The sequence below is a fragment of the Galendromus occidentalis genome, unplaced genomic scaffold (genome assembly GCF_000255335.2).
Source record: "Galendromus occidentalis unplaced genomic scaffold, Mocc_1.1 scf7180000077436, whole genome shotgun sequence".
NCBI classification, from domain to species: Eukaryota; Metazoa; Arthropoda; class Arachnida; order Mesostigmata; family Phytoseiidae; genus Galendromus; species Galendromus occidentalis.
Genome location: NW_003805424.1, coordinates 204,348 through 221,421, shown reverse-complemented (window position 1 = coordinate 221,421; position 17,074 = coordinate 204,348). Strand labels below are relative to the sequence as shown.

The following is a 17,074-nucleotide window of genomic DNA, read 5'->3' as shown; positions in this document are numbered from 1 at the left end:
CGTCAGAAAATATCGCCATTGGAATGCTCCGCGCACCGAACGCGCAGCCTCCGAGACCCAAAATGGAGTCCGGGCATCGAGACTTATGCTGAGAAAAAATTGTTGTAGAAGCACTCGGTGGCGAACCTGTTTTTTGCCGATTCTTGACCACTGTGCGCCGTTTACAAAGGGGGGAGGGGTGACATTGACTTTCCGCCTCCCCGTCTCGCGATCGATCTCGAGAAAAATAGAAAGCACTTCGTTTTCTCATACACCTGATACCCGATTCCCTCAAAGTTCGATTCAACTATTTCATCGAGCAACGGCGGGATTCTGTTGCTCTGGATAAGTCAACTTTTTATCACGATTACTTCGCATAATAAGCTGTTTTTTCCGGGCGTTGTCGTAGTTTCGTTCAGGTTCGAAACTCTCTTGGAAACCCGATTTCAATACCCCATTCGAAGGCGGTGTAGAGAAATTCCTCTAGATCTTGATGGCTTCAGCTTCTCCCTGAATGAGGTGAATCAACGGTCACGTTAAGAGCATCGTGTGACACCGCAGTTCCGTCTGGAGCGTCGGCGACGGCGACCCATCCGAGATTTCTCTCTCTGGGGCCGGTCGCCGCTCTATCATTTGCAGAACCAGATCTGCGACTCACACACTGGAAGAAGCAAGAGGGAGCGATGGTGCATACATTAATAGGAAAGAGCGCAGCGGTGAGTTTGAAAGACGGGATTTGATAGTATATCCCGTATATATATGTATGTGGAAATTCCGACGGTAATTGGCGAGACCTACATTGATTCGCCCACGAGAGTCTCGCCGCACTGACAAGTAGAGCCTGTACTGAATAAATCAGTTATTTATGCGGTTTTCTACACCTCTTCATGAGGGGTCAGATTCGAGCTTATCTTGCAGAACGTATACTCCAGAATCTGGTGGGGAATATACACAGCTGTTCTCCCGTAAATTTCCATTCTACCAGCGAAAACCTCATTATAATTGGTGTCGTATTCGCAGAGTTATTAGATGTCAAAAATGGACAAGATTTCGTTACACGAAGGCGAAGTTTAGTTGGAAACCCTCAGTTTCAAAGCGTTTCACTTCAAAATATGTCATCGGAACGGTTGAGCGATCGTGGTACGCTTCCGCATCAATATCAATATCGCCATATCTGGAGAGAAGATTGCTCGCAAGGCATTCGGAAGGCCGACTGGCGTCGTATAGCAGCGAAAAATCCTTCAGCAGTAGTGTCTCGGAAACATTTCTCCATGATACGAAAGATTCCTGATGTAACAACTAGTCTCTGAACTCTTCCGCATGACGCCCCAGTGAGTCGAGGGTCTATCAACGGGTCCTGCCCAGCAGTCGCTCGAGCGCTATGAGGCATCGGAGTTGAGGCTTCGCTTCGTCCAAGGTGTCAAGATCTTATATCGAAGGAAATGGCGTGGTGCCCATGTATACAGGTTGAGTTGCATGATCAATATTTTCAATGACTCCCTTTACTTCCCGGTACCTCACAGCAATATCCCAGTAGTCATCTGCGTCGTCCGCTGGGAGCACAAGGGAGACCATTGCACCCGGGAGCTCGTACGCGTCGGCGATCCTATCGGGAATATATTACTTGTGATTCATGAGGTAATTCGCCGCATCTTCGCAGCTCTCGAAGATGCCATGTGGACAGCATCGTCATCGTATAATTTCTGAGCCGCATGATCAGCTCCGTGTCGGAGAAGTAATGGAACATCGGAGTATCCCCCCCAAGAACATTGCTGGCGTCCCCCGAAAAAAAATCATAGATACGCCCTCGAAGGCTCCATGCCTTCGATACGAGTGCTCGATTCGACTTCAATCTACAACGCATGCGGATTCCGCGCACTGACCGGGTCCCTTCTGCAGGCGCTGGCGCCGTCACGGTTTGTTCGGACCGAATTCTACAGCTGCGAGCGGAAAACTTAGAGGATTGAGTGGAGACAAAGCGTATGCGAGCGTTCCATATAGCGATCTCTATCCTAGATTCTAGTCCTTCATATCGCCCCCATTCTGCTACTGGTCTCGTATACGTAAGAACCATCTCTTGTTTTGCGTCCGCGCTTCTTAAACCAACTTGGAACTTGAATACGATGTGTTTCGAGAGAGTGATACATATGGAACAAAAACGCTGGCCCAGACTTGCCATAGACTTGACCAAAGCTAGGGTAACGGGTAACGCAGTGGAGAGACTTAAAAAACTGAGAATGCAGTTCGGCCTGGAGCAACTCGAGCTCCCGAATAGTACATCCGGACAAGAAATGTGGAACGTATTTCGCAAAGAGCTCAAAGCAAGGGTGCGGAAAAAAGTGGATGACTTATGGCGATAGAACATGGTCACGAGAACTACATTGCGTATATATCGACACTCTAAGGACAAAAGGGGTCTTGAGAGGAATATATAAGACAACACGCGAGGCAGCCGACTCTTTGCGCTTGCAAAGGCAGGAATGCTCAATACCAGGAGTCGACAACATGCCCGAGACCCTTCGATCGACGAAAGCTGCCCCAAATGCGGAGCTCCAGAGACAGACACCCACATCGTTCTGGAATGCGAGGAAGGAAGATTCGACCCACAAGAATATTCGTACCGACTTGGACTTCACCCTGGTACTACCGCGAATGATCTTAGGAGGACGAAAAATATCTTGAGGAAGTGGGCGGATGAATGATCTGTGAATGCAAAAAAATTCACCCCTGAAATGAAAGGGACCATTTATATGTGCATATGGAAGATCGAAATAAAATCAATCAATACCACGAAACTAACTTGAGTCCCAGACTGGTTTGGTAGATTGAACTCCGACTCCGGATCCTTGGGTTCCACATCCCGAGCATCCTCAGAGTTGGTTCTTGTGAGTGCTCTGGCCTTGCCCACATGCTCTGTGGATGGACCTCCAACAATGCCTAGGTTCCTTACCCCAAGCATTCTCGCAGCTCCTCTTTGAAAGGACTCTGGCCATGGCTAGATGATTCATGGAGAGAACTCCGACCGTTCTCGGGTTCCTCATCCCGAGCATTCTCGGGGCATTATTGTGAGAGCTCTGGCAATGGCGAAGGTAATGTGCTTTTTAGTAAGGACCCCGGCAATCCTTGGTTTCCTCATCCCGAGCATTATCAGTGTTCGTTCTTGTGATGACCCTTGCAAGGATGGGACTCCGACAATACTCGTGCTCCTTATCCCGAGCATTCTCGGATCATTAATGTGGGAGCTCTGGCCATGGCGATGGCTATGTGCTTCGCGCGACGGACTCCGACAATCCTCGGCCACCTCATCCCGAGAGTTCTCGGTCTTGGCTCTCATAAGATCTCTGTAGATAGGGCTCCGATGATGCTCGGAAGCCTTATTCCGAGCGTTCTCGGAGTAGGTTCTTGTAAGTGCTCTGAGAGGAGGACTCCGTCAATTTTCGGGTCTCCTACTCCGAGGATTCTCGGATTTGGTTCACGAAAGGCATCTGTGAACTGTGGATAGAACTCCGACACCTCTCGGAATTTCGAAAAGCGCACCGGACTGCTATCAGCGCCACTCGCCAATATGGCTGCCCCTCTTGGTGGAGCAAACCGAGCCGTCCGGCGGAATCAGCAGTGGGGAGTTGTTGCCGCTGTTTTTGGGAGAGAGCATTCGAGACACCACTGAATGAAAGCTAGCAGACAGCCCCGCACCGCTGTGGCTGTGTGTGTGCAGATTGAGCGAAGAAAAACAAAAGCTTGTCGAGGAACGGGTCTTGTTTTTCGCAAGAGAACAAACCCAACGTCTAGATGCTGGATTCTCGGATTGGGATCGTTTGTTCGGGTATCCTTGAGTTCATTATGTGAGGAGCTCGATCGATGCACAGAACTTGAGCAGACCAGGACGCTAGTGGACCGTTTCGTTTGAATCATGCAGCAGATAATGTGTCTCCAGAAGTCCAGTTGAGACCGTCTGACACTCGAATACTCGGAAGCCGCCGCAGGTTGATCATGGGGTGTTGCTGCTGCACCTCCAGAGGCTTCATGATAGGAGTTTGTGTTCTTCAATTGGTGAGTTTCCTCGAATAGCTGCATCTCCTCAATGAGAGGAGAATCCGAGTCGAGGATTCTGTCTACTACGGGGAAGCACCGTAGCTCGTACTCTGTATGTGAGCCGTGGTGGGTTCCAACAGCTGGCTTGTCCCGATTCCAAATGACAATGACAGGAACGCGAGATCCCTCTTTTCTCCCCATCGATCACTCCAGTGTTTGTCCTTGTCGCGATGGTGGCGACCGAAGTGGGCAGTGGGGCAAAGACGAATGAGCGAAACTCCGCTCACGGAACCTCTGCCTCCCTGAATGCTCATCTCCATCAAATTCACGGTGTATCCCCTCCTTACGGATCGTTCGGTGCGAGGAACCTAAGGCATGAGATGCCTAAGGCTCCTGCACGGAATCAGCCACCCGTCCGCAGATGTCGAGGATGGCGGAGCTTGTCCTACAGCGATCTCACGTAGGGAGCGAAGCGCCTCATGCGTCAGACGAATTTCAACCATGGCCCGGTCGAGTCGATGATCGATATTCTACCAGACAAAGAATCGTCTGGGGTCCAATATCGGAACATGCTCTTGCGGGACAAGCGACTCTATTCTGAACGACTCAGAGAGCAATTCGCTCTCCCGTTCGCTTCAGGTTCAAGGCTGGGAGTCAGAATCTGTCCTCTAATAGTGAGCCAAGATGATAGCTTTGATATATAAGGAACGTACTTTTCCAGTCATTCACAGCATGTCGCCAATTATTCGATTTACTTGGATACATGTGGGCCCCGATACTGGCGAATTTCTTCAACTTCTTATTCGTGATCTTCGGTTTGTTCGGAGTTTATCAATATAGACCCCGTTACGTAAGCACTGTAAGTACATCCCGAGTCTCGACACCTGAGGAGAACATCTGGTATTCCGGTTGTGCATCAATGCTACAATCTCGGTTTCCGAAGCTTCTGACATGGCTTCGAATTGCAGTATGTCTTGTGGACCGTGATCTGGATCATCTGGAACGCGTTCTGTATTTGCTTCTACCTCGAAATCGGGATACTAAATCGGGTACGTATGGATATGTCTGACGGTCACACTCTGAGGATCGAGTGTTCCCTATACGACTGTGAACTAAGTCGAGTGCTTTCCCGATCCGAACAGGAACTCAACTATCTGAATCTTGGAACTGGATCCCGATCCTGGTTCGAGATCAATGGTTTGGGATGCAAGGCTATGTTCGAACCTCACACCCCAGACGAGCTAGCCGGATTCACTAAGCCAGCGTCGGTGGACGGTTGTCTGGTGGAATATTATTACGTCGAAAGCACACAGGCTGCGATACAGGTATCTCGACACTTTTCCCACCGAAACACCGGAGTTCGAACGACGGCATCGAAGGAATCCAATAACCGTGATAATCGATCGTCATGATCGAGCATCGATAACTCGTTGCTGTTCCAGGTGATCTTGGGTTTGCTCGCGCTCTTCGTCGGAACCTTCGTTATTTACAACTACACCCAGGAAGATCCTTCGTGTAAGTTCAATCGATCATTCAATTTCCGAGAACGACTGTGAAAGCCTGCCCTCTCATCGGGGGGCTGAAATGAGAAATACATTGATTGATCGAGAGATTCACCTCTCGGAGCCCGGCTGAAACTCCCTGTGAGAACACTGACGCCAGATATAAGGTCCATGGGAGTAGCTGCCAAGTCAAAAAAAACAATTGAAACAGAACGGTAGTGACCGGCGCAGCCCGACCGGGTCATTGTGATTGTACTTGAAACTAACAGGTTTCGATCCTCCACTAATTATGCTGCTGGATACGCGGATGAAACGATTTCTCGCACGGCCCTCCAGTCGACTTCATCGGCGGCTTCGACTCGTATAACGTGTATATCACGCCTCCTCCAAAAACTCCTCACACGCTGCAGTAAGCGAGTTTGTAATCGCAGATCAGTCGTTCTTGAGAGCGCTCTCATATCATCAATATCATCTTTTCACTGCTCTTAGTGGAACCCGAAGAGCTCCCGAAAGAGGATATTTATTTTTTGGGAGGGGATTTTTTGCGGAATGCCGCTCGCATGCTCTCCCCTGTAGTGATATAGCGGTATTCAACTAGGCTCAAATGGGACCCCGGCTCCATCGCCGTCGAATCAAGCACTACGCTCCAGAAGTATGATTCTCTAGGAAGCGTCGCGGTGTACTGCCTGATGGCCCAGGTTTTGTAATAATTCCGAGGGTGTATGAGAGATGATTTCCAAGAATATCCGAGATCATCGCGCAAATCATGCAACGATAAGCCCCGAGAGTCGCCCTCGGAACTACGCGAAGATTCCGACCGGGGATGTTGAGGTTCCGGGAGACCCGCCCCTACTCGCGGGACCCCGAGCCGCTGGTGCGCTCCACTAGCGGAAAATTTTGAATACCGCTGCTCTTATCGTAGAAGAATGGTATCCTCATCCTCGATCAGCATTGCACTGATGAAGCATATTCTTCTCGGGAACCAATCGAAAGGAAGGAAACCTACTCGATCTAGGTGTTTCTTGCATTTCCCCGTTCTGCTCGTCGATGATCTTTATTTCTGTCTTGTTTGTCTGCTTTGATGTCCGACGATCCTCTCCTTTCTAGAATCGATGCTCTCCGCACGATCGCATCGAGTACAGGAGCCCGCCGCGTGCTCGAGGCCTCTACCGAGACTTTTCCTAAATTGGTCTTTGTGCTTGCAGCCGTGAGAAGAAAGGGACCTTGGGCTCTCGACCCCCTTCATCGATCGACGGCATCCCTTCCGTATAGCATCGAATACCACCACGTGTCCAATCACAGTCAGGCTGGGAGTTTCAATCAACATTCGAAGTTCAACTCTAACTCGATCGGATCGGCGAATAGTTCCCAGAGGAGACGGCGCAGGAGTTTGCGGTCAAATCGATCGTCGCAACGAGCGTCTTACCAGAATCCGGTGACGCGTTTGATCGATCGCTACGTCGACACGTCGTCTCAAGACTCGTATAATCATCTCGCAGAATACCTGAAAACGTCGGCAAACAACAATTTGCACACTCTGGGGAACGGGAGCAACCTTGTATCGGGTGGGCCATTCAATCAGGCCTACGGCAGCAATGTCGGTCCGGGCGGACAGATCAACCAAGCCTACGAGAACAGGTACTCCCCAGATATTGGCGGAAAGTCATGATCGGATCAATATCAGAGATAAGATCGATTCCGCATTCGTTCGACAGCCTAAGAGACCGAATGGTGCTTTCAGATACAGCATAGCGTCCAGTGGAACATACGGAGTCGTGGATAACGTTCCGAGTCCGCCTTACACACCATACAGTGCTCAGGCTCATCCCCAACCACCGCCGAGGAACGTCGAGACCAATATGTAGTCCTTCTGAGTTTCTATGGATTCTGTGGGAAGCCTGAGGTTTACTCCGAGCCGCGGACCCCATGGCGGGAGCCACACCTTGAGCCTGTGGGTTCCGAGAATTGAAATCTGGAGTTGATATGCTCCCCAGCGACTGATGCGAGAACTTTCCACGGAGTTATCGGAGTGAATTGTAACTTGGAACCTCAATCAAGACGCGCGTGGTGGACCTCGGAAGGCATGAGCTTCGGGGGCGGTTCCTTTGTTGGTATCTTATATAACCTGTTGAATCCGATCGCTGAGAGAAGAATGTTCGGCATAGTCTCCGTATGATTGTGGTTCTGCCCTGATGTGTGGGTGTGTGCAAGCGATTCAGGGCCGCCATTCATTCTCATCGACTTTCTCATCCTCATCTGCCCCATCACATTGATCTATCTCTTAATTCGGTTCGCGTACGAGGCAAAACCCTCAATCGATCTCCGAAGATTTCAATTATTCACTGCCATCCGCAGAAGCAGATCGCTCCTAGTCTAGGAGTGACTTGGAGCTGATAGTCCCCAGCGATTTATGGCGGAAAGGCTCAACTGAACCTTCCGGGATGATTCGCCGGCTATTCTCATGGAATCACAGCATATTCTGCAATATTGTATGGAATTCGAGTCGTCAATGGGTGTTCTGCTTCAGGAACGAGAGGGAAACCCTCATTAGCAATCTTTGAGGGGGTATTTCTCCTGCGAGTAGATGACGCTAGGTGGTATTTTGGTGAGTCGCCGATTCCGTCAGAACTCGTCACTCCCATGCGTGCGGAAAAAGACAGTGTCCCTCGGTTGCTAATCAGCTTATCGCAGGATGTTGTCTGAAATTTTCGATGCTCAACGGCGGCGCATCTTCTATCCGAGAAGGTTTCTCAGATCGACTTACTCTGATCGGACGCAGTCAGGAGATACGAGGCGTGTAACCGAACGATCGATGCGGAGTCCAGCCGGGACTGGCTCCGATGAAATTGTGTAATCTGTAGTTTATATTGCTGTTGACTCCCTCTAGATTCTTGTTTTAGAATCAAAATCCTCGCTCTCGGGAGGGTGCGTAGGACATCGATGGGGGTGTGTAGACAAAACACTTTCGGATGGAGGAACAAACATACACACGAACCAATGAAAGTACGACGACGATACAGATTTCGTTGCAATAACCCAACTCGGGTCACTGCCTCAAGCCAGTGAGAAGGCGGTAGCCACTGCGCTGATCGGCTCGCGATTTTCGAACAAAGCAGAAAAGAGCGTCACCGGCCCAGCTGTTGTGTATATACAAGCATGACTTATACGATAAACATACAAATAGCACCCCGCTCAAACCTTTTAACAGTCTTGTTCTCTGAGAACCTGGGACGACTTGCTATACAAAGGGGGTTTATTTACAAAAGACTCACAGACAATTAGCCGTTGGAAGAGAGAATACTTAGTGGCTAGGTAATACAAATCGCCTCGTACAAATAACTTCTGATCTCAGGATGAATGGAGGAGGGTACGATTAGCAAACGAATCTGAAAACGCCGATGGCATTGGTGATTGAACATGATAGATGCGCGAATGAAGCTGATCGATTGTCAGTTTAAGTTTAACCTGCTCTTATTCTACGATTCAAGGGGGTGCTTCCGATTAGCGATCGCAAATCCGCTTGAGAGCATTACATCTCGTATGCACTTCCGGCTTCGAGGTGATTTAAACTTTCGGGAAGCCGTGGTGCGTCTGGGGAGGGAGACGAGTCATGCCAGGGCTCTTACCTGAGTGAGACTGTCCGATCAGGTACAACATTGGATTGGAATCCCATCATACCCGAAACGAAGGGGAGGGAAGTCTAATCCCCTTGCCAATAATTGTCTGGAGCGGAATCCTAATAGAGCGTTGATTCAGGAGCTGGGATGCCCTGGGGCATTGAGGACATACAGGAGAATTCGTTACGGATCCAAGTGGGAGTGAGCATTGAGAAATGGAATGCTTGAGACAATGTTTCAATGGTAACAATAAACACTTTACTGCAAAACATGCCTGTGTTTCATTCTGAACCGAGTAGGGGTAGGGAACAAGAGAAATAATCCCGTGTATGAGCCGGCTATAGACGGTGCTCCAGTCTCGGCCGGTAGAGAAACACAATCTAGTGATCGGGACCATGGGCATGCGTAGCGCTAGGCTCATCCCCGCAGATTCACGAGGGAGAATCAATCACGAGCCTCAGAGATCTTGGGCGGTTTTCGGTCAAGGCGTCGGTCAACTCTCTCGTTCGTTGCTCTGAGTGAGTAGCAATAAATGCGCGGAAAGTGCGGGTGATGTCATAACAGCCCAAACGGTTGAGCGAATCGCTCTTCGTGTGAGATTCTGTGTCCGAACATCGACTGGGGAGCTGACAGCACCTCGCTGTCTACGGGTACGCTCGAAGGTTCGCGCTCAGGGCCCGGCTCGCTGATTCAATGTAACGGTATTTTCCCTCAAGAAAATAATTCTCGATAGAGTGAAACGGCGCGACGGTTTGACTTCAGCCGGAGATGGAAGGCTCACCCGGACTCCAGCTCCAGCCCGGTTCTTGTTCACGACCCGAGGTATGCCTCAGATGACGAGCTTCGCTCGGACGTCAATCGTCTATATTCTGGGAGGAGTCCGTCGGGAAGGCGTGGGAATTTCGCGGACATCAACTGGCAAAGAGGTAAAGTTCGCGACTCATCTGAACGCGGGATTCATCTCGGAAACGGACTCAGGAATTGGCGGACGGTGTACGACAGCTCGGCCACGGCGTCAACTCGGCCACTACGACAGCTCGGCCACCATGCAGACTCGGCGCCGACGATCGAGCACCCTCATCGAGATACGGGAGGTCTAGGAAAAACGGCGGAGTTGACTCGAAGCTTCTTCCCCACTATTTCTTCGAAGTGTATTTTCGCGGATACCAATGTTCCATATGACATTCGTACTTCAACTTGACGCGATAGCAGGACGGGGATTCCGCTCGTACGATTGCCAAAATTGCTCGATCCGTTCAGACTTCTCCCCGTATCATCGATCCTACGGTGTTATATACCGGCGTACATAGTTTCGGATGCTCCCCCACCTTCATCCATGGGAGATGACCTGAATTCAAAGTGCAATTCCGATGTGGAACATTGGTCTCCGTTTCCGCGGAAGTTTACCCTGAATGCAAGGTGGCAAGGAAACCTCGAGACAACTTCGTGGGTATCTCGATGAGGGTGCTCCGAGGGAAAGACGCATTTCGTGTTCATCGAGGCTCCGAGGTCATTCATGGAATCACTCAGTCAAGGAAAGCCGAGCGATCGTCGGCGCCGAGTCTCCATGGTGGCCGAGTTGTCGAAGTGGCCGAGTTGACTTCGTGGCCGAGCTGTCGTAGTGGCCGAGATGTCGCGCTCCGACCGGAGCAAGTCATTGTGCCGAGTTCAGGCGGCGCGGGGCCCATATCATCTGCGCCGCAACCGAAGCGGCTTTCCAGGGATTCTCCTCCGAACTCGAGGACATTCGATGACGGATACCGAGTGAAACGGACCATCCTGAACTTGGTCCGTTCCCCGGGGTTCAATTATTGTTCCGAATTTCGAATTGTCGCCAATAGATAGAAACAACGTCAGAGCTTGACCCTTCCCTCGATGAGAGGCTTGCTAGTGGCTCATTGGTATCAGATCTCGGTAGTATTTCAGAAGCTCAGAAGGCTTCCTACGACCCCGGCTTGAGAAAGTTCGACGGAGCACGCCATTCGAAACGAGCGCTTCCTCACGAAGCGATGAGGGCTGATGCAGCTTTCTGCGACCGCCAGCGGGAAATTCCGCTCCCCTCATGTATTTGTCAGGAGGCGGTAGACAAAATCCTTGCGCACCGAAGTGCTCCTCCCGGGAGAAGGGGAACAGGAACATTTCCCTCTAGAACAGCCTGCCGCTCAGGAATGGGGAATCACGCATCAATTAACCCCGCGAGGAGCGAAGAAAAATCCTCCTTATCGCTCATGATCCACGGTGCATTCCGAAGGCCTTCGTGCGTAACAAAAAACACTTGAGTTCCGCAGAATGTTTAAAGAATATATAAATATACATGTGTATATGTATACAGGCATATACATATATTTGAACAACTTCCCGTCTCGCCGTGGCCATGAGCCAGCAAGCAGCCTACGACAGGCCTGCTCTCCTTAATCTCTACACGTGAGGTCGCCATAGGAGACCTCGCCGACATAAATGATGGGTCTCGATGAGACTTGCTGAGGGCGAGGACAGCGACTCCACGGGACCCAATGTCTCATTCGTTGGATCATTAAGTGCTTTCGATGGTGGATGATGTCGACAGACCTATAAGGTTTCGTGCCGCGTCGCCTCCCCACTCTCACCCCTCGAAATCTTTTGTCGGAATTCTTCGGTAATCTCCGTAATGAGTCGGCCGGTCGACAGACTGGTAGGCTGGCTGGCTGTCTAGCCGGCGAGCTGGCGGGAACACGTCAGCCACGCCTAGCTTACGCACTCTCCTTAAGGAAGGCGTAAGCCCAAAGTCTTTGAAAGGCTCGGTTCAAGTTTGGGATCCGAGGAGCCCCAATCTCCTATTTGGCTCTAAAGAAAACATCCACAGCCATGAGAGCTCTGACGATGACGAGGAGCCGCCGCGTTTCCTCACGAAGAGCAAGAGAATAATTGTATCGGAACGACCGTGAAAATTGAGAGATGACTCTGAGCATTGATTCGTTGCAATAGAATCTTTGGAGCTGTCCTGATATCAGCAGGGTTATTCCCTTTCTCTCTGAGCTTTCGATTGCCTCTACATCATTCGAAAAATTCTGAGGAGTGAAACCGTGGGAAATTTTGGCGTTCACCTCAAGCTCAAAACCTCATCGCAATGAATCAGCAATCGAAGGATTCCATCTCCGACCGGGAGATGGCGAGGAAATATTGCGGAAAGCTCAGCGAGCCGCGCAACGGTCCTCAGCCAGTCGAACCCAACTCTCGTCGAAAAGAATTATCGCACCTCTGAGATTTGGTATCGCGATATGAATCCGGAGAGAGGGACACGGCTCGTTTGCGGTGCAATGAGATGTTTTCTGCTCATCCCCCTACCCCACCGGGCCGTCCCAACTCGCAGAGAGCTTCTTCCTCTCCAGGTCCTCTCGGGAGGTAGCGAGCCATCGGATTTTCGGCACCGCGAATCGCCACTCTGTCTCAGATCCTCTAGATCGGTCTATCCAACCACCTTCAGGTCGTAGAATCCTCGTATTAAGAGCGGTCGTCCAATGCCCGTGAACGGTCACTCAGTTGTCTGAAGGTCCGTCCAATTACTTTGGAACATGTGAACATGCCGAGCAACTCGAGACCATAAAGACGCGCTCAAGGATTCGGGCAGCACGAATCGGCTCGCTGAACGGCGGCGGAGCGCAAGTCCGAGGAAAACTCGCGGCGAGATATCTCAGGCTCTCATCCCAGATCGATGGAGCCGCACAACCGAGGTGTCCAATTAGATATGCAGTACAGTAGTAGAGGACTAGGGGAGGCAGGGGGCAACGAGGGCACATTCCTCGGGCTCCAATTCCAGAATGGCGCGGAATCGAGATCCCTGTCCGCACTATTTGCAGAGCTGTCATTCGAACTCAGAAAAGTGAATCCGATTCTATCCTATCACCGGGCTTCAAAAGGGCAAGGTAGATTGACATATCTCGATCGTGAGAAGAGGGCGAGAGAGGTCATCAAAGTATTCGATTCCGGAACCTTAATAGACACCTTGGATTTGAGTTCGTATAGTGTCACTCCAAACATGTGGTATGACTGCAGCCATTGAATTCTCTCTGAAAGAGGAAATACATGAGACGAGGGAGGCGCTTTGCAGTCCTTCACGGGCTGGGTAGGCCACGGACACAGCACAACCTCCTCACGACGAAAAGCGTTCGACCGAATTTTTTCCCCAAGATTTCGGTCGATTTTCGGAAGAGCTAAGGGTTGACCAACTTCGCTACAACGAACATCCAGGTACTAATGCGGCAGACCGTGACGAGCCTTTCAAGCCGGAAAGCATGGGATTGGGGGAGGTGCTCCTCCCATTAAAACCCATAGGACAAGCATCGACTATGGGAGAAAATATTCGAGGGATGATTGTGGCCATTCGAAGGCTCTGCCTGGCGACAGTGGCGAACCTACTCCCGATGCTGCCCGGGTCGGACCCCTAGCTCGATGCCGCTCATATTTCTCGAAAGGTCGTTTTCCGAAGTCGAGACGATATCGATCCAAACGTCGATGAATGCTAATTATTGGAAGGAACGAATGAAGTCAGCTCCGAGCGTATTCTCGAAATCAATCTCTCAGTTTTGTAATCAATAACAATAAGTTATGACAATCAGAAACCAACGCTTTCGCTCTGAGATTTGGGAACCGCGGAATGTCGACTGCTCGCGATCATGCTCTTCCTCCTTGGGCGAGCTCGCACGGAAAAAAACCCGTTCCATTTGAACATAGGCTCATTGAATCCGCTCCTGGCAGAAGGCATTGTCAATGCACGATTGGACCGCACCCTGCCGCCTCTCTTCAGGTATGCCATAGCCTGACAAGTTCTGGATCTTCGCGGATCGTCTCGGTGTCTCGAGGCTCTCGTTTCGATTTCCCGATCGCCACGCCGAGGATTTTTTGCTCTCCGTCGTAGTTACTTTTCGCTGGCGACGGGATTAAAAGGACAGCAGAGAACGCAGTTTATTATTCCGAGCAATCGGGTGGAATCGCCTCGCTCGAATCGAGCGGGAGCAGAGAACAGCAGCTGCTGCGGCAGTTGTTGTGGCATAACCACGACCCACGACAGAAGACGCCGTCCATCGAAACGAATCAGAACGGCGAAAACTTTGTAATTTGAGTCCGCACTCGAGTCTGCAGCGGAGCGATCGTCCGGCCGTGCTGAGTTGTTCCGCCAAAACACATATGCAGAGCCTGTTCTATGACTACAGAGCGCTGGTTCGATCCGTTGCTGGAAAGAAGCGACGGATATGACCTGACGACACTTCTCCCATTCTGGACGGGAGACTCGGGACGGTTTCCGAGAGCGATTGCAAAAGTTCGTTGTCTCGAGTATCGTGATCTGGGAAAGTCGCGATTCCAGACAAACATTGCGGAGTTATTACGTGCCGGTCGGGTCCCAGCCTCGAAACTCCGATTGGATTGTGTTATCCATATACGGTTTACACGGAATCCACAGTTTCGGACCCGGGTTTTCCGGTCAAGTCTGCTCCATCGCTCCGGTCGGCACTGCCTCTGCTCTCTTGAATCCGACTCATCCTTTGATGCGCTCATCATCAAGCATCTCGTTGTTATTGTTGAGCCGACTCAGGCGTCGGAGGGATACTGTGCATAGCATAGCAGGGGAACAAAAACTGTGGGTCGTCCATCGAAATTCGCGGGAGTACCTGCTCGTAACATAGGAATTCGGTTTGATTTCTTGTCCCTTGTCAGTGACATGGCCTTGAACACAATTCGTGAGTACGAGAACGACTTTCCTCGATCCGAACGGTATGTCCGAGAAATCGGTCTGGACGCACCATGGAAGTCGCACTGAGAGAGCCGGGAAACGCTCGAGTACTCCGCAGGAGCGGCCTTCCTGGAGAATCAAGCCGAGGAGTGCTAGTATGGTTTCGAGAGGCCCTGTCAGAGAATGAATGCCTGAGGAGTGAAGTCGCCGGGACAGGACGCGCACCGAACGATTCCGGCCCCGCTGTTGCTCTCGTGGTACGAGAATAACTCGCTTCTTGGCGATTAATTAATTAAGGACTTATTAAGGGCTCCTCTGGACCAAATAGTCGCGGCTGCCGTCCGATGCCTAACGCCCCCGAAACGTCGGTCCTGGGCCGCTCGGAGCTGCGTTCCCGTGCGCTCCTCATCCTTGCGTCCAAGATATCCCATGGCGTGCCGGACAGTCCGAGCACGTACTTGTAAGTGTTGTTTCTGTCATTGTTGTTGTTGTCGTCGTCGTCGTCGCCACCCCTCCTCTGGAACAGCCGAATTTGTTGACCTCGTCTTGTGCTGGTCATCCTAGGTTTGTCTTTCGCTCGCTGTCGTAATTGGTTGCTTCCGTCTCGGAATTCCTTTTGTTTCCACGAGGAAAATCTCGTCATTTTGTGTCACGTACTCATCCGTATTTCTGACGACCGTAACGGAGGGAATTACGAGCCGAAAGAATACAAGCAGTCTTGCCGAGGATGAAGCTTTCTGCTTGACATCGCTCCGCTCGGAAGGAGCTCGCACCTGGTAGCGGCGAGAGTTGAGGAAGCGCCTGCTCTCGTCATGCAAATTCAGCGGTCTGCAATATCGCGTATTTTTTTGGCGCGAACAGCGAATGCCTTGGTCGGAGATGCGACCTCTCTCTGTGCGGCTGTTTTTTTTCCGAATTCCTTTCTGGAGAGAAGACTGCTCATTGCTAGTGGGTAGCAATCAATCATGAAACAAGGTGTGACATCGAGATGGAGATTTTATTTCAATAATCAAAGTATGATCAGTCGGACACCGCTTCCCCAGACAGCGATCCGATCCGACACGAGACGCTCAGAGGAATCAATAGATGAAATGTATTCTCTCCAAAAGCGAGCTGCTCTACTGATGCGACATCTCTGACGAAAGCACTGATTGCCAAATCGATTCGACGCTGTGGTCGACGCCTTTTTGAGAACGAGGGGGAGGGACAGGCAGCGATCGGGGGGAAACACACGATAGTGGAAGATAGAGAGAAGAGGAAGACACTTATCGCAGCGGCAGATGTCGTGTCGTTGATGGCAGCGCGGCCGGTGGATGGGCGCGTGGGAAAGAAGAAGCCGGGAGATAGGTGGAGCAGTTGCCCCAAGAGCGGCTTCCGTCTAGATCTACCCTTGGATTGGCGGTGACTCGTCGAGCCGCACATCACGGACCCCGTTCGTCGCGCCCGCGTGTCCCGTGTTCCGCTCCCCATGATCATTTGCGCCTCAGAAAAGCATTGACTGCCAACAGCAAGGCACGTGTTTGCTTTTTAAGCGCTTGTTCAGAAACTATCTCCATCTTGCCACGGGAGTTCCGCCTTCATCTCTTTCGGATAGATGACGCGAGCTCACCTAGAGCATGAGAACTGTGATCCTCATTCCTTGGATTTTTAATCACTTGAAAGTTACCCATCATCAGGGTATCGCTATTATACCCGCACGATATCTTTGGTCGATCTGCTTCGAGTAGTCCGTAATAGGTTGGAGTTCTCCACGGAAAATCACCACCGAGTCGAATATCCCCCCCAGCTTCACACTCGTGTTCACTGATCACGATTAGGTCTGCCGTTAAAGCGAACGGACGCCTTTGGACCTATGGGCGAATTTCTCGCCAAGGAGGAAGTGGCGGAACCTCTATACCGCCCGGTCGTCCTCGGGTTGCTTTCCTCTCTCGACCCTCATTTTTTCCCTTCCAAATCGCCCCTCCTCCCTACGGCGGGCTCGCTGCGAGCTTCCATCGTCCGATAGCTTAACCAAAGTCCACTCGCGAAGTCGCTCCTCTCGGCTGCAGTGCGCCAAATTCCTCGCTTGATGAGATTTTCTTTTCCCTCATTTCGGGTGCAATTCGATTTGCGAGTTGGTCTAAATTTTCTGAGGACTCTTATATTTTTGGCTCACTCAGTCAAGATCCCAACCGATAAGGCTGATGATGATGAGGGGAAGATTAAACGGAGGCTTGCGAGGAACGTAGGTTTCCGAT

At 51.0% G+C, this 17,074-nt stretch overlaps 1 protein-coding gene across 1 annotated transcript; it reads left to right on the top strand.

Annotated features, from left to right (window-relative positions):
* Window positions 1-3,969: 3,969 nt before the first annotated feature.
* NKAIN (Sodium/potassium-transporting ATPase subunit beta-1-interacting protein) lies at window positions 3,970-7,378 on the top strand. Its single transcript, XM_029111365.1, has 7 exons — window positions 3,970-4,029; window positions 4,733-4,870; window positions 4,980-5,060; window positions 5,154-5,336; window positions 5,454-5,526; window positions 6,719-7,151; window positions 7,255-7,378. Exons 1-7 carry the CDS (start codon window positions 3,970-3,972, stop codon window positions 7,376-7,378), a joined length of 1,092 nt encoding a protein of 363 aa, XP_028967198.1.
* Window positions 7,379-17,074: the final 9,696 nt, after the last annotated feature.